The sequence below is a fragment of the Pongo abelii genome, chromosome 19 (genome assembly GCF_028885655.2).
Source record: "Pongo abelii isolate AG06213 chromosome 19, NHGRI_mPonAbe1-v2.0_pri, whole genome shotgun sequence".
In the NCBI taxonomy this organism is placed as follows: Eukaryota; Metazoa; Chordata; class Mammalia; order Primates; family Hominidae; genus Pongo; species Pongo abelii.
In genome coordinates this window covers 68,649,877-68,675,303 of record NC_072004.2, presented here as the reverse complement: position 1 = coordinate 68,675,303, position 25,427 = coordinate 68,649,877, and the positions used below count along the sequence as shown (strand labels likewise).

Genomic DNA, 25,427 nt, shown 5'->3' with positions numbered 1-25,427 from the left:
ACTCTGTGAATACACTAAAATTGCTGAAAAATACTGAATTGCACAGTATTTTTTTTTTCTTGAGACACAGTCTTGTTCTGTCACCCAGGATGAAGTACAGTGGCGTGATCTCAGCTTACTGCAACCTCTGCCTCCTGGGTTCAGGCAATTCTCCTGCCTCAGCCTCCTGAGTAGCTGGGACTACACGTGCTCACCACCGCTCCTAGCTAATTTTTGTATTTTTTTTTTTTATCAAGATGGGGTTTCGTGCCATGTTGCCCAGGCTGGACTTGAACCCCTAGGCTCAAGCAATCTACCTTCCTTGGCCTTGAATCACACATTTTAAATGGGTGAATTTCATGTTATGTGAATTATATCTCAATAAAGCTGTTAGATAAAAGCAAGGAAGGAAGGGAGGGAGAGAGGGAAAAAGAAATACCCCAACATGAAGAGCCTTCTGCTGGTCAAAGGTGAGACAATACGAGCTTCAATAATTATAACTGTAATGAATTAAAAGCCATTAAGTGGGCCAGGCATGGTGGTTCACGCCTATGCCTATAATCCTAGCACTTTGGGAGGCCAAGGCAGTTGGATCACCTGAGGTCAGGAGTTCGAAACCAGCCTGGCCAACATGGCGAAATCCCGTCTCTACTAAAAATACAAAAAAATTAGCCAGGCGTAGTAGCACGTGCTTGTAATCCCAGCTACATGGGAGGCTGGGGCAGAAGAATCACTTGAACCTGGGAGTTGGAGGTTGCAGTGAGCCAAGATCGTACCACTGCACTCTAGCCTGGGTGACAGAGCAAGACTCTGTCTCAAAAAAAAAAAAAAAAGAAAGCCATTAAGTATGTTTAATTCCATGAATTTTATATGTATATAATATATAGTATATATATAATGTGTATAATATAAATATATAAAAATATATATAACATATAGCATATATAATATACACAATATATAGTATAAATATATAGTATATTGTATATATACTATATATTGTATATATAATATACTATATATTGTACATATAGTATACTATATATTGCACATATACTATATATTGTACATATAATATACCATATATTGTACATATAATATATACTATATATATGTATATATATATAGTATATATATTGTACATATAATATATACTATATATATATACTATATATATGTACTATAATATATAATATATACTATATACTATATATATATATATATATATATATATACTATATATAGTATATATAATATATATAACATACTATATATTGTATATACATACTATATATTGTATATATAATATACTATATATCGTATATAATATATGTACTATATATTGTGTATATATATTGTATATATAATATATATAGTGTGTGTACATATATATACTACATATTGTGTATATATATATATATACACTACATATTGTGTATATATATATATATATATACTACATATTGTGTGTGTATATATATATATATATACACACTACATATTGTGTATATATATATATTTTTTTGAGACAGAGTCTCTCTTTGTTGCCCAGGCTGGAGTGCAGTGGGGCGATCTCGGCTCACTGCAACCTCTGCTTCCCAGGTTCAAGTGATTCTCCTGCACTAGCCTCCCAAGTAGCTGGGATTACAGGTGTCCGCCACCACGCCCGGCTAATTTTTTCTATTTTTAGTAGAGGATGGGGCTTTGCCATGTTGGCCAGGCTGGTGTTTAACTCCTGACCTCAGGTGATCCAACTGCCTCGGCCTCCCAAAATGCTGGGATTACAGGTGTGAGTCACTGCACCTGGCTGAATTAATCATATATTATACGATTATATATTAATCATATACATGATTAATCATATACTATACGATTAATATGTTATATATAAATTATATATATTATATGTATAAATTATATATATTATATACAAATTATATAAATTATATGTATACATTATATATAATATATAAATTATATGTATACATTATATACAATATATAAATTATATAAATTATATATAATATATGAATTATATAAATTATATATAATATATAATTTATATATATTATATATATGATTTATATTATATATAATTATTATTTTTTGAGATGGAGTCTCGCTCTGTCGCCCAGGCTGAAATGCAGTGGCGCGATAGCTCACTGCAAGCTCCGCCTCCCGGATTCACACCATTCTCCTGCCTCAGCCACCCGAATAGCTGCGACTATAGGTGCCCACCACCATGCCCGGTTAATTTTTTCTATTTTTTAGTAGAGACGGGGTTTCACCGTGTTAGCCAGGATGGTCTCGATCTCCTGACCTCATGATCCGCCCACCTCAGCCTCCCAAAGTGCTGGGATTGCAGGCGTAAGCCACTGCGCCCGGCCATTAATTATATTTTTTAAATGGTCACCTTCAAAGGATGATAGGGAACCAATTCATTATCTTGAAAATTAGTAAATAAAGAAAAAGAATCAAGCATTTATCCTGCTTTTTCTATATGAATTTGGTAAATAATAGATGAGGAGAAATGTCTCTATAAAACTATTCCATCTAATAAATAAAAAGTGATAAAATTAGAGTATCATCATTTTGCAACTCCCAATGAACAGCTGCTAAGATCACAAAAAGAGATACAACCAGACATCATGTGTTTCCTGTGGGCATGCCAAATACTACCTATATAATCTTGCCAAAAGGATCAAGCCTCAGTTTTTTTGTTTGTTTTTGAGATACAGTCTCACTCTGTCACCCAGGCTGGAGTGCAGTGGCATGAACACAGCTCACTGTGGCCTTGACATCACAGACTCAAGCGATTACCCTGACTCGGCCACCTGGCTTTTTTTTTTTTTTTTTTTTTTTTTTGAGACACAGCCTCCCTCTTTTGCCCAGGCTGGAGTGCAGTGGCGCAATCTTGGCTCATTGCAACCTCCACCCCCTGGGTTCAGGCAATTCTCCTGCCTCAGCCTCCCAAGTAGCTGGAATTACAGGTCTGGGCCACCATGCCTGACTAATTTTTATATTTTTAGTGAGACAGGGTTTCCCCATGTTGGCCAGGCTGGTCTCAAACTCTTGACCTCAGGTGATCCACCTGCCTTGGCCTCCCGAAGTGCTGGGATTACAGGCCTAAGCCACCGTGCCTGGCCTCAGCTAGTTTTTAATTTATTTTTTTGGTAGAGACAGGGTCTTACCATGCTGCCCAGGCAGGTCTTGAACTCCTGGGTTTAAGCGATCCTCCTGCCTCACCTCCCAAAGTGCTGGGATTTTAGGCATGAGCTACTATTATATGTTCAGCCAAGCCTGAGTTTGAATCAGACTCCTGCTAATTTGTAAGAAATACAGAAGACAGGACAACATGCTGAACTCCAACAAGAGTATGTAATTAGTAAAATCCAAGGAAATTTTCCAGGTCAAACAGCCCAATTATTCAATAATTGTAAGGAAATGAAAGAAAAATCCACAGATTAAGAGATTTAAAAGACATGAAATTTTTTTTAAATGAGCAATATCAAACTATAGGGCTCAGGGATACACACTGGGGTGATAAAAGCATTCATGGAAAAATGAAAGGAAGTGATTATTATAAAGACAGGTGTAGAGATTAGTATGGGGCACACGGAAGGATTTCTGGAGTGGCTGGAAAAGTTTTGGTTCCTTTGCCTGAGTGGGGTTCACCTTATAATAATATGAAACCATGCATATGATTTTTGTGGTTTTCTATTTTATTTAAAAAAAGAAGAAAGAAAAGAAATTCAGATGAAGTAATGCTGTCATGCTGCTCCCCCTCCCCAACGAATCCAAACTGGGTAAGCCTTTGGATTCAATTACCATTTTACAGGAAATTCAAAGGACAGAGGAACATATTAAACAACGCCATGGAGAAGCAATAGGTAAACTCCAGACAGAACAATATTTTAAATGTATAAATTGCAAGAAAAAAAGGGAAAAAGAAAGAAATGGAGGAAGAAAACTACAAATTAAAAAAGAAGTGCTGCTGGGCATGGTGGCTCACACCTGTAATCCCAGCACTTTGGGAGGCCGAGGCGGGTGGATCACGAGGTCAGCAGTTCAAGACCAACCTGACCAACATGATGAAACCCCGTCTCTACTAAAAATACAAAAAAAATTAGCTGGGCGTGGTGGCGGGTGCCTGTAATCCCAGCGACTTGGGAGGCTGAGGCAGGAGAATTGCTCAAAACCGGAAGGCGGAGGTTGCAGTGAGCTGAGATTGCGTCACTGCACTCTAGCCTGGACAGTAAGAGCAAAACTCCATCAAAAAAAAAAAAAAAAAAAAGAAAAAAGAGCTGGGTGCAGTGGCTCATGCCTGTAATCCCAGCACTTTGGGAGGCTGAGGCGAGTGGATCACAAAGTCAGGAGTTCAAGACAAGCCTGACCAACATGGTAAAACCCTGTCTCTACTAAAAATAAAAAAATTAGCCAGGCGTGGTGGTGTGTGCCTGTAATCCCAGCTACTCAGGAGGCTGAGGCAGGAGAATCACTTGAACCCGGGACGTGGATGGTGGCAGTGAGCCGAGATCGCACCACTGCACTCCAGCCTGGGTGACAGAGGGAGACTCCAACTCAAAGAAAAAAAAAAGAAGCTGGGCATGGTGGTTCACACCTGTAATCTCAACACTTTGGGAGGCTAAGAAGGGAAAATCACTTGAGCCCAGGAGTTCATGACCAGCCTGCGCAACATGGAAACACCTTGCCTCAACAAAAAAATTGAAAAATTAGCCAAGCATGGTGGCCCATGCCTGTAGTCCTAGCTACTCGGGAGGCTGAGGTGGGAGGATCACTTGAGCCTGGGAGGTCAAGGCATGATTGCACTACTGTACTCCAGCCTGAGTGACAGAGTGAGACCCTGTCTCAAAACAAAACAAAACAAAAGTATATTTAAACACTAAACACTAATATGCAATGAAGAAGTGGATAGGTATACAAACAGGGCAGGAGTGGCCAGGGGCTGATGGTTGCTGGCGCTGGGTGATGGATACACAGGGTTTATTACACCATTTTGCACACCAAACAAATAAACATAAAGAAGGTAATAAGCCAGGAATAAGTCTAGTTTGCAAATATACTCAAGGGAGTCTTACAGTGTTGCTAGAGGGGGTCATGCAGCCAGAGCAAGGAGGGGAGCCCAATCAGTGGCATGACTCTGTACCTATAAAATAAGGACGAACCGCTTACTGGGGAGATGCTCAGAGACACTGGTCACAAATCCCCAGGAAAGGACTCCTGGCTTCTTTCTCAAGCATAAGTGAAATAATCTCTTCTGAGTATGTCTAATATCTCATCAGCAAATGTTTGAGTGTTCTAAATATACAAAATAATATAGAGCAGGCTGGGCGTGGTGGCTCACCCCTGTAATCCCAGCACTTTGGGAGGCCGAGGTGGGTGGATCACCTAAGGTCAGGAGCTCGAGACCAGCCTGACCAACATGGCAAAAGCCCGTCTCTAAAAAATACAAAAATTTAGCTGGGCGTGATGGTGGGCGCCTATAATCCCAGCTACTCAGAAGAATTGCTTGAACCCAGGAGGCAGAGGTTGCGGTGAGCCGAGATTGCACCACTGCACTCCATCCTGGGTGTAACAAAGCGAGACTTCATCTCAAAATAATATAGAGCTAAGAAAGGACAGTTCTTGCTCTGGATGACCTGGCAATCAGACAGGTAAGATAAAATAACGACAAAGGGCATCTCAAAGGATATCACAAGGATATCTGAGGGGCCACCCAGAGTATCATTCAACACATATTATCTTGGGTACCACCTTTATAGGGCCAGGAGAACACCAGAGATACCACCTTAAACACTTCCTATGCACCTACATCTTAGAGAGCACTGAGAAAAGTAACATCTGTTGAGTGCTTACTCTGTGTCAGGCATTGTCTTAAATATTTTACGTGAGTTAACTCTTGCATTCCTCAAAACAACCCTATAAGTGAGGTACTATAATCATCCCCATTTTACTGTTGAGGAAACTGAGGCAAGAGAGGTTCAGTTCATGCCTAAGATCACAGAGCTAGTAACTGGCAGGACCTGGGGTAGCACTCGGTGCTCTGGATCCAGAACCTGTACTTTTTAACCCCTATGGTATATAACAATGGTTCCCAACTCCAACTGGGGATGATTTTGGCCCCCAGGGACATATGGAGACATAATGTGATTGTCACAGCTTGGGGTGGGGGTGAGTGCTCCTGGTATCTAGTGGGCAAAAGCTAGGGCTTCCTCCAATACACGGGACAGACCCCACAACAAAAAACTGTCCAGCCTAAAATGTCCATAATGCTGAGCTGAGAAACCCTGGTAAACAGGGAAGGAAGACATGTCACTGAACAAGTAATTATAAACTTAACAAGGGTTACAAAAGAGGAAGTAACCAGTTTCCTTAAAGAGCTGTCCAATTCGGCCGAGCGTGGTGGCTCACGCCTGTAATCTCAGCACTTTGGGAGGTCGAGGCAGGTGGACCATGAGGTCAAGAGTTTAAGAGCAGCCTGGCCAACATGGTGAAACCCTGTCTCTACTAAAAATACAAAAATTAGCTGGGCGTGGTGGTGGGCGCCTGTAATCCCAGCTACTCGGGAGGCTGAGGAAGGAGAATCATTTGAACTCGGGAGGCGGAGGAGGTTGCAGTGAGCCGAGATCGTGCCATTGCACTCCAGCCTGGGTGACTGGGGTAGACTCCATCTTGAAACAAACAAACAAAAATGAGCTGTCCAATTCAAAGCGTGGTTTTTTTTTTTCTTTTTTTGAGATAGGGTCTCACTCTGTTACTCAGGCTGGAGTGCAGTGGTGCAATCACAGCTTACTGCAGCCTTGACCTACCCGGCCTAAGAGATCCTCCTACCTCAGCCTCCCAAGCAGCTGGGACCAAAGGCACACACCACCACGTGTGGCTAGGCTTTTTTGTTTTGTTTTGTTTTTGTAGAGATGAGGTCTCTCTCTCTACATTATCCAGGCTAGTCTAGAACTCCTGGGCTCAAACAATCCTTCCACCTCTACCTCCCAAAGTGCTGGGATTACAGATGTGAGCCATCAAGTCTGATCAAAGCATGATTTTTTAAAGATATTTTTTTCTTCATGAACTTTACAGATGAAGATTCTCTCAATTAAAAAGGGTATGTTTGCTTTTAGCCTGGCTCTAATAGGATCAGAGGTTTTGTGTGAAATCAGTCACACTCTCACTGCTGTCTGGTGTTAGGGGTTTAGTTTTTTTAGTTTTTTTTTTTTTTTTTTTTTTTTTTTGAGACAGAGTCTCTGGAGTGCAGTGGTATGACTTGGCTCAGTGCAATCTCCAATTCCGGGGCTCAAGCAATTCTCATGCCTCAGCCTCCTAAGTAGCTAGGACTACAGGTGCGCGCCACCATGCCCAACTAATTTTTTGTATTTTAGTAGAGATGGGGTTTCACCATATTGCCCAGGGTGGTCTTGAACTCCTGAGCTCAGGCAATCCGCCCACCTTGGCCTCCCAAAGTGCTGGGATTACAGGCGTGAGCCACCGCGCCAAGCCTGACACCAGTCTTAACACCCTCCTACTGCATCCAGCTCTGGGATCTGAGCCAGAAAAACCTGAGATCTCATCCTGGTTCTGCAACTCACTGGACCTCAGTTTCTTTCGCTTTTTCAAAAAGAAAAAAAAAAAAAGGAGACCGTATTATCCCCTCAAAGGGTAACACTTGGTTAAATGGAATAACACCTGGCTCCTTGTAGGTGTTCAGTTTTCATCATTCCAAAGTCTGAACACACAGGCCCCTTTCTGAATCGATCAAGTTAAAATCCCTGACGCAGACTGACAGAGCTCAACCTAAATGCTAATACCTACCTCTTCCTCACCCTAATCCTCTCCTCTAATAAAGTCAAGCTTATATAATGCCTTCCTCTTTATGATAAGCAAAAGAGGGCAGCAAACAGTGGTAAAGGCTTTGTCTTCTTTGGCCCTATCCTTCAAAGAGAGGTCACTTAGGGTCGAGGGGCAATAGCTCTGCTTTGCCCTCTCAACTTGATTACAATTTTAAGTATACACAGATATTCAACTGGAGCATTTGCACCCTCCTGCCCCCAATAAACATGGTTCTACCTTCTTTAGGTAGTTTCCACAAATGCCAGCAAACTTTCAATCTGATTACTACTACCTCTTCCAATAACAGACCAGTGGGAAATAAAGCCAAGGATTTGTATTCGAGCCCAGGTTTGAATTCTGGCTTCAGCACTGATCAACTGAGTTACCTTTAGAGTAAGTAACTTAACTTTTGAGCTTCAGCCTCAGTTTCCTCACTGGCAAAATGAAGTCTTATATATTATTTTATTTTTAAATTTATTTTATTTTTATTTTTTGGAGACAGAGTCTCCCTCTGTCGCTCAGGCTGAAGTGCAGTGGCTTAATCTTGGCTCACTGCAATCTCCATCTCCCAGGTTCAAGTGATTCTCCTGCCTCAGCCTCCCAAGTAGCTGGGACTACAGGTGCCCACCACCATGCCTGGCTAATTTTTGTATTTTTAGTAGAGGTGTGGTTTCACCATGTTGGACACATTATTATCATTATTATTATTACTATTACTATTTTTTGAGACAGAGTCTTGCTTGGGGGCCCAGGCTAGAGTGTAGTGGCACAATCTCAGCTCACTGCAACCTCAGCCTCCTGGGTTTTAAGCAATTCTCCTGCCTCAGCCTCCAGAGTAGCTAGGATTACAGACATGCGCCACCACACTTGGCTAATTTTGTATTTTTAGTAGAGGCGAGGTTTCACCATGTTGGTCAAGCTGGTCTCAAACTCCTGACCTCAGGTGATCCACCCACCTCGGACTCCCAAAGTGCTGGGATTACAGGCATAAGCCACCGAGCCTAGCCATATTATTTTAATAGATTGATCTATATTACCTAACTTTGAAGTTGTTGTAAAAATGTCAATATATTTAAATAAAGAACCTGGCCAAGCACCTGGCATCTAACAGGCACTCAATATTAACAGTGGCAAACACTACACACTCTAGCCCTTAATACAATGCTAACAATCTTGGTTAAAATATCTGCAGACAGGGTACATTTGTAGAATGAAATAAGCTGTATCTGAGGAGTCCAATATTCCACGAAGTTTCTCAATATTCTACAAATAGAGTGATGTTCCAGAGTCCAGAATCTTCTTTGAGATTTCCCGGGCTTGCCCACAGGCAGAGCTGACTACCCTACTCTTGCTGGTCACCGCCACATGCTTTATACTGACTTGAACATGTGCTCTTACCTTTGTCTTCCTTCCTGTCCCCTCTTTGAGACTATGACTTCTCTGAAGGCATAAAGGTAGCTTATTTTTGATAATTAAGTTACAAAATAAATGTTTGTTAAATAAAAACCCCCCAAAAAGCCATAAACTTTAAAAACTGCTAAGCAGAGTCAACTGCTATAAGGAAGGAATCTAACTTTTCCCTTTAAGCAAGTCAACTGCACAAGACCCAACTGTGTTTACAGCACTGAGGCAAAACTAAACGAAGTGAGAATTAATACAGTTCACACCCTGTCATGCCTTATTTAAATCACCAAGATTACAAGAAACATTCCTGTCACCTGGCTCAATCCTGTTCCTAGTCTTCTGCCTGAGGCTCCCCTGAGCTCCTACAGTTTAGAGCAATTTCTAGGCGTTCTGTTCAAGAATCTTAATTTGATTCACTGGGAAAGCATGAAGTTCTCATTTTAAGTTGTTTCTTTTTTGTTGTTTTTGTTTTTTTGAAAGAGTCTGGCTCTGTTGCCCAGGCTGGAGTGCAATGGTGCAATCTCAGCTCACTGCAACCTCCGCTTCCTAGGTTCAAGCAATTCTCCTGCCTCAGCCTCCTGAGTAGTTGGGATTACAGGCACCTGCCACCACACCTGGCTAATTTTTGTATTTTTAGTACAGACGGGGTTTCACTATGTTGCCAGGCTGTCTCGAACTCCTGACCTCAGGTGATCTGCCCGCCTCAGCCTCCCAAAGTGCTGGAATTACAGGTGTGAGCCACCACCCCCTGCCTTGTTTTTTTTTTGTTGTTTTTTGTTTTTTGTTTTTTTTTTTTTTTAGACAGGGTCTTGCTGTGTCACCCAGGCTGGAGTGCAGTGACGTAATCTTGGCTCATTGCAGCCTCTGCCTCCTCAAGTGATCCTCCCACCTCAGCCTCCCAAGTAGCTGGGACTACAGACGCCTGGCATCACACTTGGCTAATTTTTGTGTATTTTGTAGAGACATGGTTTCACCATGTTGCCCAGCCTGGTCTTGAACTCCTGGACTTGAGCAATCTGCCTGTCTCAGCCTCCTAAAGTACTGGGATTATTACAGTGTGAGCCACCATGCCTGGCTTAAGTTGTTTGTATCTTACAAGTTCCTCATATTAATGTCCTTGTCATTTTGTCTTACCCAACACTATAAAGGCAGATTGCTCCAAACAATCCCCTCTAGCCCTCCACAGATTATACAGACACCTCCCTAACTTAGTGGGCAGGAAGACTATACAATCACACCAGCAAGGATAGCAACTGCCCAGTGCTCCCAAATGGAGAGAGGTCTTATATTCATCAATGGTAGGGATGACAAGATACAAAACAAAGTATTTACTATTCGGCAGCAAGTTTAGTACAACATGGACAAACCCACAGCAGATACTTCCTAACAGAGTGCAATGTGCAACTGGATTTGGCCCTTACTTTTTCTTTTTTGGGGGAGACAGGGTTTTGCTCTATCACCCAGACTAGGGTGCAGTGGCACGATCACGGCTCACTGAAGCCTCGACCTCCTGGGCTCAAGTGATCCTCCCACCTCAGCCTCCCAACTAGCTGGAACTATAGGCATGTACCACTATGCCTGGCTAATTTTTTATTTTTTTAAGAGATAGGGTCTCAAATTCCTGGGCTCAAGCAATCCTCCCACCTCGGCCTCTCAAAGTGCTGGGATTACAGGCATCAGCCACCACGCCTAGCCATACTGAGCCCCACTGACACTCGCCCCTTCCTTTCTGGTAAACATTCTCCTACCTTCCCCGTTCCTATGGGTAGGACCTGAGAGCTCTCACCTTTCTGCTTCACTTATAAATGTTGAGATGCCTAGATCAGGGATACCTCCAAATGTCAAATGTTCACATGATGCCTGGACATCAGAGGTGGAAGCAGTTTTCTCATTCACGTGGTCAGAGAAGCAAAGATTCCTCCTCAGTATGCTGAGAGATTAATGTACAAAGGCAGGGGATTAACCACGGGACTCTGTAAGAGGAGTGGTGGCTACAACAGCCAGGGAAAAAAAGCTTAACCGTGGCCTTTTGTGGGGATGGTGTTTTTTGACACTAAACTGGATCATACCCAACATAAGTTAAATAATTAACAGAAGTACAGCCTTACCTGGAACCCTGGATCTTAAGAAATAGAGAAACTTTCCATTCTTGGAGTGCATAATGGCTCTCTTAATAAACTCTACAACAGATTGACAGCGGTCCTCAAACTTGGGATGACACCACAGGCTGAAGGTTCCTGCCATGGAAAATTAAGAAGTAAAAATTTTAAAACTTACTTCAGAAGACATGAGAGGCTGGTTTGAATATTTTAACAATGATTCTCACTTTTGGGAGGGCAGTTTGGGGGCAAGCTGGCTCAGAGGTCTCTGAAGCTACCTGTTCCTCCTTATCTCACAGTTAACTGTAAAAAGATGTTGCCTTTTGTAAGACATAAATTAGGTCTTACAAGGTTTTTGTTAAGTACATACAAGCTAAGTACTCCTTATCCGAAATGCTTGAGACCAGAAGTGTTTCAGATTTTGGATTTTTTCATATTTTTGGAATATTTGCATTATACTTACCAGTTGAACATTCCTAATCCAAAACTCTGAAATCCAAAATGCTCCAATGAGCATTTCCTTTGAGCATCATGTCAGTGTGCAAAAAGTTTCAGATTTTTAAGCATTTTGGATTTCAGATTAGGGATACTCAACCTTTAATAATTTCAAATCAGAAAAAATGATATAAAATTTTTCATTGAGTATGAACATTAATCTTTAAATCACAGACTTCCTCTCTCTATACAGATGTACTTATTATGTATATTAAGTAAAGGTACAGTCATGCATTACTTAATGACAGAAATATGTTCAGAGAAATGCATCATTAGGCGAACATCAGAGTGTACTTATCCAAACCTAGATGATGTAGCCTACTACATACCTAGGCTATGTGGTACAGCCTATTGCTCCTAGGCTACAGACCTGTATAGCATGTTACTGTGCTGAATACTGGAGGCAACTCTAAACAATGGTAAGTATTCATGTACCTAAACATATTTAAACATAGAAAAAGTACAGTAAAAATACAGTAATATAATCTTATGGGACTGTCTATATGTAGTCTATCATTGACCAAAATGTTGCTAAACAGTGTATGACTGTGTACAAATATAAGCAGGTCTTTGAATAACATTTTGTTCAGTGTTGTTACAACTTTTTTTTTTTTTTTGAGACAGGGTCTTGCTCTGGCACCCAGGCTGGAGTGTAGTGGCATGATCTTGGCTCACTGCAACCTCCACTTGCTGGGTTCAAGTGATTCTCCCGCCTCAGACTCCTGAGTAGCTGGGATTACAGGCACCTGCCACCACGCCTGGCTAATTTTTGTATTTTTAGTAGAGACAGGGTTTCACCACGTTGGTGAGGCTGGCCTCGAACTCCTGACCTCAAGTGATCCACTCGCCTCGGCCTCCCTAAGTGCTGGGATTACAAACGTGAGCCACCATGCTTGTTTCCTTGTAACGTTGATAAGAAAAAAAAATTGATTTCCGGCCAGGACCACTGTCTGTGTGGAGTTTGCACAACTGCACAGGTTTTCTCTGGGTATGCTGGTTTCCTCCCATATCCCAGAGATGTGCGTGTAGGTGAAATGGCATGCTAAGCTGTGCCAGTCTGAGTGTGGGTGTGTGGGTATACGCACCCCGATGGAATGGTGTTCTGTCCAGGGTTGTTCTGCCTTGCATCCTGAACTGCCAGGATAGGCTCCAGCCACTTGTGATCCTGAGCTGGAATACTTGGGTAAATGATTATCTAACTTATTTTCATTAATCTTTCTTACATGTGTGTATAGTTTACATATATTTCACTGTTTAATATTGGAAGTGTTTTGGTCTTTATTTAGAAGTTTGGTCTTTATTCCAGCCTGACCAACATAGATAAATCCCGTCTCTATTAAAAATACAAAATTAGCTGAGCGTGGTGGTACATGCCTGTAATCCCAGCTACTCGGGAGGCTGAGGCAGGAGAATTGCTTGAACCCAGGAGGTAGAGGTTGCGGTAAGCCGAGATCACACCATTGCACTCCAGCCTGGGCAATAAGAGCGAAACTTCGTCTCAAAAAAAAAAAAAAAAATTGGTTTTGTTATACGTCATTTTGCTTAAAGTCAGCTTCCAAGAACCTATTAATGACCTTTAAGTGAGGAATGACCAACTTACGTACGTACACTGACCCTTGAATAATGTGGGGGGGGCGGGGTATGAACCCTATCCCAATGGCCCAACATCCTCCTCAACCCCACCAAAATAAAAAATCCACATATAAAAATCCATTTGACTCCCCCCAAAACTTTACTAACAACCTACTATTCACTGAAAGCCTTACCAATAATATAAACAGTTGATTAACATATATTTTATATGTGATACGTATTATATACTGTATTCTTACAATTAAGCTAGAAAAAGGAATACTATTAAGAAAATACTATTAAGAAAATAAGAGAAAATATATTTACTATTCATTAAATGGAAGTGGATCATCATAAAGTGATCATAAAGTGGATCATCATAAAGGTATTCATCCTCATTGTTTTCAAACCAAATAGACTGAGGAGGAAGAGGAAGAAGGGGGTGTCTCAGGGGTGGCAGAGGTAGAAGAGGTAGAGAAGGTGGAAGGGGAGGCAGAAGAGGAAGGCACACGTGGTATAAATTCATGGAAATGTTATAATTTGTCTGACTTTTTTTGCTTTTTCTATTTTTAGAAACAGGGTCTCACTCTATCACCCAGGCTAGAGTGCAGTGGCGTGATCACAGCTCACTGCATCCTTAAACTACTGGGTTTAAGTGATCCTCCTGCCCTAGCCTCCTGCATAGCTGAAGCTACCAGCCCAGGCTGGTCTTGAACTCCTGGCCTCAAGTGATCCTCCTGCCTTGGCCTCCCAAGTGCTGGGATTACAGGCATGAGCCTCCACACTCAGGCTTGCTTTTTCATTTCTCTAAAAATGTTTCTATATGGTACCAATTCTTCTTCTACCATTTGCTTTGGTTTTAGTGCCCATATCATAGAAGGGTCCAAGTCTAAAATAACTCAAAAGCAGTCTCAAATAACCTCAACCCTTCTGCCAGATTGCCTGACATCAATGTTTTCTGGCACTGTTTCTTCTACATCTTCTTCCTCGTCATCTGGCACTGACTCAGAAGAACTCATCTCCATCAAGTCATCTTCAGTTAATTCCTCTGATGTGGTATGTGTGAGTTCTTGAATTTCTCTAAGATCCCTATCTTGAAATCCTTCACCCTTCACCCTTCACCTTTTTTTTCCTGCCATATCTCTTTCATGATTTCCTTGATTGGCTCTGTCACAGATCCTATGAAGTCACATACAATTTCTGGACACAGTTTTCTTCAGCAGGAATTTATTGTTTTGGGCTTGATGGCTTTCACAACTTTTTCTTTTCTTTTGAGACAGGGTCTCACTCTGTTGCCCAGGCTGGAGTGCAGTGGCATGATCACGGTTCACTGCAGCCTTGACCATCCTGAGTACCTGGGACTACAGGTACACACGACAATGCCCAGCTAATTTTTGTATCTTCTGTGGAAATGTGGTTTCACCATGTTGCCCAGGCTGGTCTCTAACTTTCAGGTTCAAGTGATCTGCCCGCCTTGGCCTCCCAAAGTGCTGGGATTACAGGCATGAGCCACTGCACCTGGCCCACAATTTCTTCTATAACAACTATGGCATTTTTTTTGAGACAGAGTCTCACTCTGTCGCCCAGGCTGGAGTGCAGTGAAGCAATCTTGGCTCACGGTAACCTCCACCTCCCAAATTCGAGCGATTCTCCTCCCTCAGCCTCCCGAGTAGCTGGGATTATAGGCGCGTGCCACCAGGCCTGGCTAATTTTTGTATTTTTAGTAAAGACAAGGTTTCGCCATGTTGGCCAGGCTGGCCTCAAACTCCTGACCTCAGGTGATCCACCCACCTTGGCCTCTCAAAGTGCTGGGATTACAGGTGTGAGCCACTCCACCTGGCCAACTATGGCATCTTCAATGGAGGAATCTTTCCAGACATTCATGATGTTCTATTGGTGTCTTCTTCCACAGCACTTAAAATCCTTTGCATAGAGTACCAAGTGCAATGAGTGTTAAAGGTCCTTATGACCCACCTGATCTAAAGGCTGAATTAGCGACGTTGCGTCTGGGGGCAAGCAGACCACTCTGACACCTTCAGTGTTGAACTGATGGGGTTCTGGGTGGCCAGGGGCATTGACCAATATCAAAAGAGCTTTAAAGGCAGTCCCTTACTGGCAAGGTACTTCCTCACTTCAGAGACAAAGCACTGATGAAACCAATCCAGAAAAAAAGGTTCTCATTGTGCATGCCTTCTTGCTGTACAACCAAAAGACTGTAGCTTTATAGATAAAGGTAGTCCTGATTATTAACCCAATTGCATTTGCACAAAACCAGAGGGTCAGCCTACCCCTTCCTGCCTTAAATTCTGGTTCTTACTTCTCTTCCTTACTAATAAATATCCTTTGTGGCATTTTCTTTTCCCCAGAATAGGGCACTTTCATCTTCATTAAAAACCTGTTCAGGCAGATATCCTTTCTCTTCAGTGATTTTCCCCATGGTGTCTGGGAACCTGTCTGCTGCCTCTTGGTCAGTAGAAGCTACGTCTTCTGTTATCTTGACATTTTTCAAGTCAAACTGTCCTAAAATTATCAAACCATCCATTGCCGGCATTAACTTCTCCAGCTCTAGTTCTTTCACTTTCCTCTTGCTTTAAGTTGTCATATAACGACTTTACTTTTTATTAAATCATATTTATCTATAGGTATGCTTTGCTTTTCTCTCTTTTTTTTTTTCAAGACGGAGTCTCGCTCTGTCGCCCAGGCTGGAGAGCAGTGGCACGAACTTGGCTCACTGCAAGCTCTGCCTCCCAGCTTCAAGCCATTCTCCTGCCTCAGCCTCCCTAGCTGGGACTACAGATGCCCGCCACCATGCCCAGCTAATTTTTTCTATTTTTTAGTAGAGACAGGGTTTCATCGTGTTAGCCAGGATGGTCTCGATCTCCTGACCTCGTGATCCGCCCGCCTCGGCCTCCCAAAGTGCTGGGATTACAGGCGTGAGCCACCATGCCCGGCCTTCTCTTTTCTTTTTTGAGACAGAATCTTGCTCTGTCACCCAGGCTGGAGTGCAGTTCAGCAACTATGGCTCACTGCAGCCTTGACCTCCCAGGCTCAAGCAATCCTATCACTTCAGCCCCATGAGTAGCCAGGACCACAGACAGCACCATGCCCAGCTAATTTTTAAATATTTTTGCAGATCTCACTACGTTGCCCAGGCTGGTCTTGAACTCCTGTCCTCAAGTGATCCTCCTGATTTAGCCTCCCAAAGTGCTGGGATTACAAGCATGAGCCACTGCACTCGGCCAAGGTATCCATTTCTTATAGTAGCAATCTGGCACCCACATAAAAGCTGCATTTTCACTATGAGATTAAAAAGTATTTCACAATAAATGTAAGCTCCAACGGTGGCTTCATGAATTTCTTTTTCTTTTCTTTTTTTTTGAGACAGAGTTTTGCTCTTGTTGCCCAGGCTGGAGTGCAATGGCACGATCTCGGCTCACCACACCCTCTGCCTCCCAGGTTCAATCGATTCTCCTGCCTCAGCCTCCTGAGTAGCTGGGATTATAGGCATGTGCCACCACACGGCTAATTTTGTATTTTTAGTAGAGATGGGGTTTCTCCATGTTGGTCAGGCTGGTCTCAAACTCCCGACCTCATGTGATCCGCCCGCCTCGGCCTCCCAAAGTGCTGGGATTACAGGTGTGAGCCACCGCACCCAGCCTTTTTTCTTTTATTACAACAGTCCTTATGCTGAATTCACTTATCTTGAAATGGTGAACAACCACAGCTGTGAACCTCAAACTATGTACAAACTGAGCAATTTTTCTTGTAACGTTCTAACTTTTCTCTGCCTCTTAGGAGAACTTCCAGCAACACTAGTGGCACTAGTGGGTCCCATAGTATTACTCAAGGTTTACTGTATTGCACTAAACACAATGAAAACTATACAAGAACCATGAGAGATCAATTTTTACTGTGATACACAATTAGCTGGAGAGAGAAACACTCACATGGTGATGACTAGCGTCACACAGCATTTTAAGCGGATACTTGCAACACTTGAGCTCACCACAGTAGTAACAGGGAGTTGGCTTGGAAATACTACAGTAGTACATCCAGTATGTAACAGTAATTTTATGCAGTTATGATTTAATACTGCACCTTTATATTTGTCTACATTTCTCTCAACAGTGAATGCTGCCATGTACGGTTTGTGTGCATAAGTTCTGATAAAGTTTTAACTTTTTATAATAGATTTGTATACATTTTATGGTAGCAAATGTTAAAATAGACTAATATCCACATGTATTTTATTCATTCATAACATACCTTTTTAATTTTTTTGATATTTCTAGGCTACAGTTTATCCGTAAGATTTTACAAATTGTCACAGATCTCCAAAAAATTTTCCAATATGTTTACTTTTTAAAATCCATGTATAAGCAGACCTGCGCAGTTCAAACCCAGGTTGTTCAAGGGTCAACTGTATATACTTCTTAGAGACCATATGGAATAGTCGAGGAAAGACAGGAACAGCAGTTTTGTGGGTCTCATTCATTCAAGTGCATGTTGAGTGTAAAAAATAGAAATCTAAGTCTTTCCCTTCTTTAACTTTAAAACCCCACGCCAACATATTACAAAGATCCCACCTCAAACTTTAAAATCCCAAATGGAAAAGCGAATCTGAACTCCTATGACTTAAAAAAAAAACAACAGAAAACTCAAAAAACTGAAGCACCAGATTCCAAAGGAATCACCCACAAAAAAAAAAAAACAACACAAAAGGGCCAGGCACAGTGGCTCATACCTGTAATCCCAGCACTTTGGGAGGCAGAGGTGGGCAGATCACTTGAGCTCAGGAGTTCAAGACCAACCTGGACAACACAGAAAAATACCCGTCCCGGCCGGGCATGGTGGTTCACGCCAGTAATCCCAACACTTTGGGAGGCTGAGGTGGGCAGATCCCCTGAGGTCAGGAGTTCGAGGCCAACCTGGCCAACATGGTGAAACCCGGTCTCTACTAAAAATACAAAAATTAGCCGGGCGTGGTGGCGCGCATCCAGGAACTACTCAGGAGGCTGAGGCAGGAGAATCGCCTGAACCCAAAAGGCGGAGCTTGCGGTGAGCTGAGATCGCGCTACTGCACTCCAGCCTGGACAACAAAGCGAGACTCTTTCTCAAAAAAAAAAAATTAGTTGGGCATGGAGGCACCCATCTGTAATCCCAGCTACTCGGGAGGCTGAGGCAGGAGAATCGCTTGAACTCAGGAGGTGGAGACTGCAGTGAGCCGAGATCGTGGCACTGCCCTCCAACCTGGGCACAGAGCCAGACCCCGTCTTTAAAAAACAAAACAAAACAAACAAACAAAAAAACACAAAAAAGGGATACTAATCAGTCAAGAGAACTGCAGATTTGAGTCTCTCTACCTACTCTTACAGTATCACTTAAAAAAGACAAAGACAAATGCTCCACTGCAAACTGGTAACTGAAAGGCCCGCAAGGTTTCCATTAAAAATTCCAGTTATAAGGCTGGGCACCGTGGCTCACGCCTGTAATCCCAGCACTTTGGGAGGCCGAGGCAGGTGGATCACAAGGTCAGGAGTTCGAGACAAGCCTGGCCAATATGGTGAAACTCCGTCTCTACTAAAAATACAAAAATTAGCTGGGCATGGTGATGGGTGCCTGTAGTCCCAGCAACTTGGGAGGCTGAGGCAGGAGAATAGCTTGAACCTGGAAGGCAGAGGTTGACACTGAGCTGAGATCGCACCATTGCACTCTAGCCTGGGCGATGGAGCAAGACTCCGTCTCAAACAAAAAAAAAATTCCAGTTATAGGCGAGGCACAGTGGCTTATGTCTATAATCCCAGCACTTTAGGAGGCCAAGGCAGTAGAATCACTCCAGTCCAGGAGTTCAAGACCAGCTTGGGCAACATAGTGAGACCCTGTCTCTACTAAAAAAAATGTTTTTAAATTAGCTGGGCATGGTGATGCACACTAGTCCCACCTACTAGCAAGGCTGAGATAGGAGGATCACTTGAGCCTGGGAGGTTGAGGTTACGATGAGGCATGATCTCACCACTACACTCCAACCTGGGCAGCAGGATGAGACCCCGTCTCAAAAAAAAGAAATTCTACTTATTCAAGGAAGCAAAATCCATTTAACAAAAAGTAACTGGTGGCCAGGTGAGGTGGCTCATGCGTGTCATCCCAGCACTTTGGGAAGCCGAGGCAGGCAGATCACGTGAGGCTAGGAGTTCGAGACCAGCCTGGCCAATGTGGCAAAACCCTGTCTCTACTAAAAATACAAAAATTAGCTGGGCGTGGTGGTGCACACCTGTAATCCCAGCTACTTGGGAGGTTGAGTTAAAAGAATTGCTTGAACCCGGCCAGGCACAGTGGCTCACGCCTGTAATCCCAGCACTTTGGGAGGCCAAGGCAGGCGAATCACGAGGTCAGGAGTTCAAGACCAGCCTGACCAACATGGTGAAACCCTGTGTCTACTAAAAATACAAAAAAAAATTAGCTGGGCATAGTGGCGGGCGCCACTACGGGTGGGAGGCTGAGGCAGGAGAATCGCTTGAACCCGGGAGGCGGAGGTTGCAGTGAGCCGAGATCACGCCACTGCACTCCAGCCTGGTAACAGAGAGAAACTCTGTCTCAAAAAAAAAGCAAAAAAAAAAAGAATTGCTTGAACCAAGGAGGTGGAGGCTGCAATGAGCCGAGATTGTGCCACTGTACTCCAACCTGGGTGACAAAGTTAGACTCCATCTCAAAAAAAAAAAAAGTAATCGGAGAACTATTTGAAAGCCCTCTTATTCCTGGCATCTCACCTATCAATAACTTAAAGGTCAAGTATTTATTTATAATTCCCAGGGCCTAGTCATTTGAATAGGTTTAACAAAATACTTCACTCTGAAATGCTCTGCTTCATATTTCGTTTTTTTGCTTGTGTGTTTTTGTTTTTACAAACAGCGGAACAGGAGGCAGTCCCCCTCACCTATCCCACCTAGTTATCTAATTCATTCCCAGGTCATTGGATTGAAGTTCCTTTCTCTTCGTGTTATTAGAAGTGGGTACAGAGGAAACCATGGACAAAGCTATGCTGACCTAAACAGCTACTTCCTGCCTCACAAGAGAACCCGATGCAGTGTGGGCTGAGTGGGGAAGATGCTGTGGGGCCTGAGAAGACACAGGACAGAGGCTCTTACCTCAGATGCAATGTCTCAGAGCATTCACTTAAGGTTGACCACCATGGGAAGATTGTGAGGGATGGGAAGCAAGTCCCTGAAACACACCAAAGTTCTCTACGCTTTTTCAATTTGTAGCATACACAGGTATTTTGACAAAGGATTTATTACCCAGCCTCAGAATCAATGACCATCACAAGTTTCTGGCCCAAATTAAATACAGAATATCTCGATACAAAGTCAATCCAGAGAGCTGTGTTTAACAAGTTGGCTTCTAGGCATGACTGGCACATGAAGTACCACCTGATCACAAAGGAAGAGGTACCACTAGAAGAATGGCAGATAGTCTAAAGCATGTTGATCCCACAAACTCTCAACATTTTAATGAATATTTCCTAAGAGACTACAACACTGACAAAAAGAGGAAATTATTACCATGCTGCCTGGGAGAAAGTGACTATCAGACAAAGAAATTCAGACACACCTGTAATCCAAGCCCTTTGGGAGGCCGAGGCAGGTGGATCACCTGAGGTCAGGAGTTCAAGACCAGCCTGGCCAACACAGTAAAACGCTGTTTCTACTAAAAATACAAAAACTAGCCAGGCATGGTGGCACATGCCTGTAATCCCAGCTACATAGGAGGCTGAGGCAGAAGAATCACTTGAACCCAGGAGGCAGAGGTTGCAGTGAGCTGAGATCGCACCACTGCACTCCAGCCTAGGCGACAGAGCGAGACTCTGTCTCAAAAAAAAAAAAAAAGAAAGAAATTCAGAACAGAACAGTTACAGGATCAACATTAAATTCACCCTCTTTGTATATGTGATTTAACAAAATATCTCTAGATGATAAGTTTAATTACAAACAAAGCTTGTGAGAATTTGCCTAATGGTCCTAGGTTCTTTCTTCCTTTTACCTAAAGAGTTTTACCGGCTCATTTCTTGGGAGCCTCTCCAACAGTTTTGTTCAGGCCCTCCTATTTAGGAAACAAGATGCTGCTGACAAGACTTTTAAATGGAACCCTTACTCTACCTTCCCTACCCCCTCCATTTCTTCTAGTGACGGAAATCAGCGCTCATATCAATATTCAACGGAGTCTAAGATAATTTTTCCCCTATTTGTAGTTCCATTCCTATGAATCTCTTCCACAAAAAAGTCAGACAGCAAAGGTAGAGCAAGTCAAGGGGGGAAGAAGCCTCTATTACCAGCATCTCTTACCTCTGTAGTGCTCCATTCTAGTGTGGTGGGTGATACCCTGTGATCGGAAACTGAGGCTCAGGATGTAACGAGGATCAGAACTGTCTCGTACCAGGAAAGAACCATCTGGTTTCCCTTTCAGCTTCATCTCTGCATCTTCCCAATTCATTGGCCCCCAATACCAACCACACTATCAAAGACAAGAAGCAGTCCACTAGTTATCAGGACAGAGAAATGTCAAAGTTTTCAGAGCAATCTATCTTAATATGGGAGAACCCTCTGCATTCTCTCCAAAATATTTCAATAGGTAAAAGCCACTTACAAGTGTCTCAACCATTAGCAATGAACATCAGGCTCACTACACTTTTAGCCCTCCAAGGTAACAGAATAATAATTCTGGCCGTGAGCTGTGGCTCATGCCTGTAATCCCAACACTTTGGGAGGCTGAGGCGGGCAGATCACTTGAGGTCAGGAGTTCGAGACCAGCCTGGCCAACATGGTGAAAACCCATCTCTACCAAAAATACAAAAATTAGCTGGGTTTGGTGGCACATGCCTGTAATCCCAGCTATTCAGGAGGCTGAGGCAGAAGAATCGCTTGAACCCGGGAGGTGGAGGTTGCAGTGAGCTGGTACTGAGCCACTGTACTCCAGCCTGGGTTACAGTGAGACTCTGTGTCAAAAAAAAACAAAACAAAACAAAACAAAAAAAAAAACCGGCTGGGCGCAGTGGTTCACACCTGTAATCCCAGCACTTTGGGAGGCCAAGGCAGGTGGCTCACCTGAGGTCAAGGAGTTCAAGACCAGCCTGGCCAACATGGTGAAATCCCATCTCTACTAAAAATACGGTAATCAGCTGGGCATGGTGGTGGGCGCCTGTAATCCCAGCTACTCGGGAGGCTAAGGCAGGAGAATTGCTTGAACCCAGGAGGTGGAGGTTGCAGTAAGCCGAGATTGCGCCACTGCACTTGAGCCTGGGCAACAAGAGCGAAACTCAGTCTCAAAAACAAAACAAGACAACAACAAAAAACAAAGAATAATAATTCTACAATTCTGTTACCAAAGACCCTACCAAGAAAAGAAGAGGGAATTGGGTCAGTTAATCTATCAAATCAGCTTAGACTATGTAAACATTTCTCCAACAACCTTTATCATGTCCAAATTTTTTCCCCAAATTCAATTTTATTACATCTCATGGAACTAATAGCAGGAGCACACTGTTTTTGTCACTGTAAATATGGAAGCAAGTAAACTATTCTTCCTCTAAAAACAATAAACAGGGGCTGGGTGTGGTGGCTTATGCCTATAATCCTAGAGCTTTGGAAAGCAGAGGCAAGAGGATCACGTTGAGCCCAAGAGTTCAAGACCAGCCTGGGAAACAGCAAGACCAGTCTCTACAAAAAATATAAATAAATTTTAGCTGGGCTTGGTCGTGCATGCCTGCAGTCCTAGCTACTCGGGAGGCTGAGGCAGAAGGATCCTTTGGCCCAGGAGTTCGAGCCTACAGTGAGCTATGATTATGCCACCACACCCTAGCCTGGGCAACAGAGCCAGACCCTGTCTCTAAAAATAAATAAACAAATAAATAAAGGTGTGTCCGAGTACAGAATTTAGCTAACGGGAGAAGTGACCTGTCAGTCTTTAGGTACCACCTACCTTCTCCAACTCTCGAAGGCTGGCTGCAAAGCTGCTCGAGTCAGGCCGGTAGAGGGGACACTGGAGGTGCTGTGGGGGTTGGCTGTGCAGGGATTCAGCTGCTCGGATGGGAGCAATCCGGGGAAATGCATCTGCAGGGCAAGACAGTGGTGGTCACTTGTTTACCCTCACTGCTCCCAACCACAAATAGACCCTCCCCCAAAAACAGAGGATGCTAACTGAAGAGGGCAAGGCATTAGAAGCTAAGCTGGAAAGGGTAGAAGCCAAAGCAGTGGGAAAGAGCTGGATGGGCTGGAACAAAAAGCTGTGTGGGCTTGTGTAAGCTGTGAAGGATGGGTGGGGGCACTTAACCCCAGGAAAGGGGGAGGGGAGCTGCTCACTAACCTGACTAAGGTGACTACTTCAGGGGCTTCACCAGCCTAGAGCGATTCCAACTTCTCCCACCTCGAAGTGAAGTGCCGATAAGGCAGCCTTGGAAATAGTGACTCACTTACTTGCCCAGGAAGAGTAATGATTTTGCCAGGCAAGTAGAAAAGAATGCTGATTTCATTCATTTTATTCCTTGGGTACTGTAAGCTGGCAAAGCAGGCATGGGCTGCTAAATGCTTGGTACTTATTTACAAGGCTGCAGTAAATACTAAAAGCTTAGAAAAACCACAGAATGTTGAAAACCACCAACATATTAAACCTCACTATCCTGAGATTAAGGCAGTTTCTTAAGTGATATCTACTCAAGGATTGCAAAACAGTCTCAGCAGCAAAGACTGATGAAAAATTCAGTAGTCTTTTATCCCTAACAAAAATTAGATTGACCTCCATAAAGAAAACGGGTTAGGAAAACCAGTTCTCGGCCTCATTTCCAAGGAGTCTGGTCCAGCCAAGGGGAAAAGATTTAAACTTTCTACTAAGCTGTTATTTCCATAAATAGATTTCTCCCATCCTTCTATGGTACAAAGTATCACTTTGTACTCCCAACTCTTACAAGTCTTGCCTCTAGACTAAGCTAACCTGGGGCATGGGGTGGAGGAGGCGGAGGTAGGGGGAAAGACTGCAAGGAAGACCCCATCGGAGCCACAAGGACAGATGTAGGCAGCGTCCCACTGATATCATCTAGAAGAGAGAACAAAAGCAAGAGGTTCAGAAATGTGAGCACAGAATGAGCACGCTGAAGGCAGAGGAGAGGGAGAAGGACTATCAGGCTGCCCTCTGGGGCAGGATGGCCCAACCTTCACCCAGTCTTTTTGCACAGAGGGCAACAATCATCTTACTCTGGTTTGCTTTTGGAAAGCGGGGTAGTAAGGATATTCCTAATGCAGCCCAATATCAGTGGGTTCAAGGCAAGATAAATGTAAACTGAATTAATATATGCATAGTAAGTATTACAGCATGCGGGTAAGACCCATTTAATTGCTTAGGGAGATGATGGGGTGCTGAGAAAGAGCTGGGAAATAATTGAGTCATCATCGGAAACCCAGAAGCGTGGTCGGCCCCCAGCAAAGAACAAGTCCCTGGAGCTCACCCTCCCACTAGGAAAGAAGGCGGAGAGGGGAAGAAACTATACCTAGGAGGCTGAGGCTTCTTCTCGGAGGAGGAGGGGGAGTTGGAGGGTGTGGAGAGGTCAGGCCCCGCTGAGAAATGTCCACATCCACAAGCGACACAGTTTCACCTGAGGGATTCATGGAGCAAGCAAGTTACAGAAGCGCCTTGCCCAAAGCTGATGCAGAAAGCAAAGGGAAGGAAAGGGCAAGCAGGCGAGGCTGGGGGTCTGCTGCTCTCAGAAAGCTCAAAACCTAATGCCCCCAGGGCTGAAATCACCCCAACACCAGGAAGTCAATTTTTAAATTCTATCATTCCTTTGCCCTGTTAAGGGTCAAGGATTCTTTAGGACAAAACCATGGGACTGACAGTGGAAAAACCATCTAATTCTGGTTCTGCCACTGACTTACAACGTACCCTCAAACAAGGGGTCTTCTTTATCCAATGGAACCCATACCATTTATTTTTTCAGAATTGTGTATCAATTTCTGCCTTAGGAAGCAAGCCAAGTGGCTTGTTATATGC

The 25,427-nt window shown here is 43.3% G+C and overlaps 1 protein-coding gene across 11 annotated transcripts in view; it reads right to left on the bottom strand.

Annotated features, from left to right (window-relative positions):
* SOCS7 (suppressor of cytokine signaling 7) overlaps positions 1–25,427 on the bottom strand; it is a 54,846-nt gene that overhangs the window by 16,928 nt on the left and 12,491 nt on the right. For 2 of the 11 annotated variants that reach the window (XR_008519592.2, XM_054546496.2), the window contains exons 3-8: positions 24,928–25,032; positions 24,375–24,476; positions 23,367–23,497; positions 21,734–21,902; positions 13,197–13,319; positions 11,337–11,465 (exon numbers count right to left, since the gene is read on the bottom strand). Coding sequence is in view for 6 of the 11 variants with exons in the window: in XM_054546496.2 (XP_054402471.2) it covers positions 11,337–11,465; positions 13,197–13,319; positions 21,734–21,902; positions 23,367–23,497; positions 24,375–24,476; positions 24,928–25,032 (759 nt within the window). In the remaining 5 variants the exon portion in view is untranslated. Of the gene's footprint in view, positions 1–11,014; positions 11,159–11,336; positions 11,466–13,196; positions 13,320–21,733; positions 21,903–23,366; positions 23,498–24,374; positions 24,477–24,927; positions 25,033–25,427 lie in introns of all 11 variants that reach the window. The other 9 variants (XR_008519593.2, XM_054546498.2, XR_008519594.2 and 6 more) reach the window with 7 other exon arrangements.